This window comes from Triticum aestivum, chromosome 5B (genome assembly GCF_018294505.1).
Source record: "Triticum aestivum cultivar Chinese Spring chromosome 5B, IWGSC CS RefSeq v2.1, whole genome shotgun sequence".
NCBI classification, from domain to species: Eukaryota; Viridiplantae; Streptophyta; class Magnoliopsida; order Poales; family Poaceae; genus Triticum; species Triticum aestivum.
The window spans coordinates 496,141,820-496,145,741 of NC_057807.1; the positions used below are offsets into that span (position 1 = coordinate 496,141,820).

Below are 3,922 nucleotides of genomic sequence, written 5' to 3' on the forward strand. Positions count from 1 at the left end.
TATCGCACGGTCGCACCTCAAATCACGTCCGTGTCACAAAATTAATAAAAAAGAAAAAATAAATAAAATGACTAAAAAAGTAAATAAACGCAGTTTAATAAAGATAAAACTTAGTTAGGGGGGTTCATGGCCACAAAACGGCCCAGTTTCATCATATTAGTAATTAAACTAAAAAAATTGTCGCCGCCGGCGCGCTCCTGCTCGTGCCCGTCGATGCCGTCGCTGTGGCCGTCTTCAGTGGCCGCTGGTGTCGTCGTCGTCCGCTGACGAGGTCGACGTAGGCCGGCGACGTCCACAGGTTGGTCGGCGGTGCGTGATAGACGGGGGCGGGCTGGACGGCGGGAGGTGCCTGCACCACCTCCTCCCGTGGTGACGCCTCCCACTCCGATGACCGCGGCGGAGTGGCGCACCAGTTCACGCCCACGCTGGCGGCCATCTCCGGAGCAGTGCAGGACCAGCCCCACCCCTGGCCCAGCAGCTGCTGGAACGCGGTCGACGGCTCCTCCTCCATCGCGTCCTCCCTCCTCTCCTCCGTGAAGGCCGTCATCTGCAGCTCCGGGAAGGCGACGTCGCCGGCGGCAGAGAGTGCCATGGCCTCCTCCAAACCGTCCCATTGCCACTCGTCGTGCGTGTTCATGGAGTCCTCCATGACACGCTGCACGAGACGGACCTCCTCATTCGCCGTCATGCGAGGAGGTGGTGGTGGCGATGGAGATGGCGACGACGACGGCGTGGGCGTGAGGCTGCGCACCCGCCTATGCCCGCGCTCCTGGGGAGCAGCCGCTCGGCACTCTGGGCGTGGCCGCCGTGGCCCCGTCGACGTGCCGGCGAAGAAGGACACCCGCCGCGTGTCGTGCTCATCGCGGAACCAAGTGTACCACAATGGCGAGTCGGGGGCGTACCTCTCGTCGTAGTAGAGGTCGTCCGGGAGGAGGCGGCGACGGCGCTCAATCTCTTGGCGGCGCGCACGGCCGGTCAGCGGGACTGGCGGGATCGGCACGCGGTCGACCGACAAGTGCCAGTTGTTGGGGAGGTGGGCGTCGCTCCAGGGGAGCGGCGTCCTCGTCTCCCAATAACGACGGCACACATCCACACGGATGTAGTGCCGGTCGGGCTCGCCGGCGGACGCGGGGGCGATGAAGAAGGCGGCCGGCGAGGGGGCCCGGCGTGGTGGCGATGGCGAGGCCGGCTCCTCCTTCTTCACCGAGCCGCGGCGACGTCCCGATGAGGAGCCAGCCTCGCGGTCGTGTTTGCCTTTGCGGCCGTAGTTCCAGAGCCCCATGGCTGCGGGCGGCAGGCCGGCGAGTTCTTGGCTAGGGTTTGGGCCTGGGGCTGTCGGGTTTCGAGGAGGCCGCGGGGTGGCGTGGGGCAGTGTGGACGACGACCGGTCCACGGTTTCCACTTAAAGAAGGATGGCGACCCTTCGATGTGCGGATGACAGGTGGGGCCGCCCGCCCGTGCGCATTGATGTGGCCAGATGGGAGGTAGGTGGCCGCCAGCCACGCGGCCCCGACGTGGACGAGGCGCGCGTCCGTTTGGTGTCCGCCGCGAACCAAAACCGGCGCAAGTTTGCGCTCGAAATGGATCGGCGCGGACGCAAAACGGACAAGATGGGTCCGGGATGTCGCGCGCTGGGCCGTCTCATTTGTCCTTTTTACCCCAAACGGACGGGGACGAACATGATAGGATCGTGCGGTGGAGTTGGCCTAAGAAGCAAGCATCCACAACTCTGATGGGACGATATATGTCAAGATCGTCCATCGCTCACCTAGGGATGCGGTTGGTTGAAGGTGTCGTATGAATGGGTTGGGACCGTTCAATTTTTTTGGGATTGAACCATTCAATTCATGTGTTTGGCTGAATATAAGTGGTGAGCTAATTATTTAGGACGGGACCACCAGTCATGCTCACATAGTCATGCATGCAAAGGGTGACCATTTAATTCGACCGATTTGGTTGGATGGAACGGTTCAGCATCTTCATGGCATATTCTCTTTTTTTGGCTCGAACCATTATGTGCTTTATAACCAAACATGTCTATTTTCTGAACAATCCCAACCCATTTATGACCGTCCTTGCAACCAAACGCATCCTAGTGGACACCGCTGAGTGTGAGGAAGCAGGTGGCTCTCTCGGCCTCCTCCAAAAAATCCTATGGCCAAGTGGGCTTGACGCCAGGATATTTCTTCCCCTTCTTGTGGTGACCATGGTGCCAACACGGCAAGAATGAGCGAGATATTTCAGTGGCTAGTGCTGACTGTCCTTCAGAAAACGACCTTTGTCCTGGTGGAGGACGTTTGCTAAAAATAGAAATGAAAGGTCCCTAAAAGATAAAAAGAAGAAAGGACATTTGCTAAAAATAGAAAAAGATGTGGCCAGTGCTGACTGCTTGCTCGCTTGTGTCAGCGTGAGTGCATTTCCACCCGAGTGACGCGCTGGGTAGTCGCCGCCCTCTCGCTATATATGCTTCCCGCGCCGCACTCCCATCCTCTCAGTAAAAACACCATCGCTCAACCTGCTCAACCATCTCCACTAGCTCTCCACTCAGATGGACGTCGCCGACGCTGCCTCCAAGTCCGGCCACCAGGAGCAGGGTCACAGGACGGTGTCATCGGAGCCGCCGAAGCGGCCGGCGGGGCGGACCAAGTTCCGTGAGACACGACACCCGCTGTACCGCGGCGTGCGGCGCCGTGGCCGGGTCGGGCAGTGGGTGTGCGAGGTGCGCGTGCCAGGAGTGAAGGGCTCCAGGCTCTGGCTCGGCACCTTCACCACCGCCGAGATGGCGGCGCGCGCGCACGACGCCGCGGTGCTCGCGCTCTCCGGCCGCGCCGCCTGCCTCAACTTCGCCGACTCCGCATGGCGGATGCTGCCCGTGCTCGCGGCCGGGTCGTTCGGCTTCGGCAGCGCGCGGGAGATCAAGCTTGCCGTCAGCCGTCGCCGTCGTCGCGTTCCAGCTGCAGCAGAATATTCCTCCAGCCGCGTGTCCAACGGTGGAGCCGACCGACAGCCCGAGCAACTCTCTGTTCTACATGTCGTCCGGCGACCTGCTGGAGCTCGACGAGGAGCACTGGTTTGGCGGCATGGATGCCGGGTCGTACTACGACAGCTTGGCGCAGGGGATGCTCGTGGAGCCGCCGGACGACAGAGCGAGGCGGGAGGACGCCGAGCAGACGGGCGTCGAGACACCGACGCCGCTATGGAGCTATTTGTTTGACTAATTCAGCACGCAGTGTAAAGTTGTCGATAGTTCTGTTGTGTTCTTCCCGATCTGGGAACAAACTGAGTAGGCAGTTTTTTTTTTGAACGTTGTAGTAGGCAGTTTGAAGCTCCCGGTTTCTACTTTTGTGAGAATTGGACCCTAAGATTGCTCATCATTGTTATTTCTCAATTACTGGTATTGAACTCGAGTGTTTGTCGTGCGGACACTCCACAAATCTCAATCAAATATTTTATGATGAAGAAAATCAAACATATCAAAAACGTCGTGGTTATATGCTAGTGGAAATAAGGATATGTATGAACCTTAAAGACAGGACACCGATATCCACCACACGTGTGGTATCTAGGGGATATGTGCCGCACGTCCCGTGTGGCATTGACACTGTTCCGCTCGCATGAGGACGTCCGGGCGCACCCAATCACAGCCCGCACGTCCGGTGTGCAGCGCAATCGCCCACGCGTCCGGGTGAGCAACCCCACGGCCCGCACGACCTCTGTCGGCCCGTCGGCCCTCTCCGCCTGCGAGCCATAGTAGCCATCAGCCATCGTCCCTGACCTCCGGATCGGCGAATCTCCCCTACCTCCATCGTCTTCCTTCTCTACTTGCCATGGCAACTGGATCGGATCGATACCGTCACCCCTCCCCATCGACGGAAAACACGGCAACGAGCTCGTAGAAAAGGTGAGAAAACACATCGTCCTC

The 3,922-nt window shown here is 59.3% G+C and overlaps 1 protein-coding gene across 1 annotated transcript; it reads left to right on the top strand.

Annotated features, from left to right (window-relative positions):
- Nucleotides 1–2,495: 2,495 nt before the first annotated feature.
- On the top strand, nt 2,496–3,400 carry LOC100037630 (dehydration-responsive element-binding protein 1B). The gene is given in 2 exon segments (XM_044537544.1): nt 2,496–2,929; nt 2,931–3,400. Coding segments are annotated over 2 exon segments (669 nt in total). The 5' UTR covers nt 2,496–2,548; the 3' UTR covers nt 3,219–3,400.
- Nucleotides 3,401–3,922: the final 522 nt, after the last annotated feature.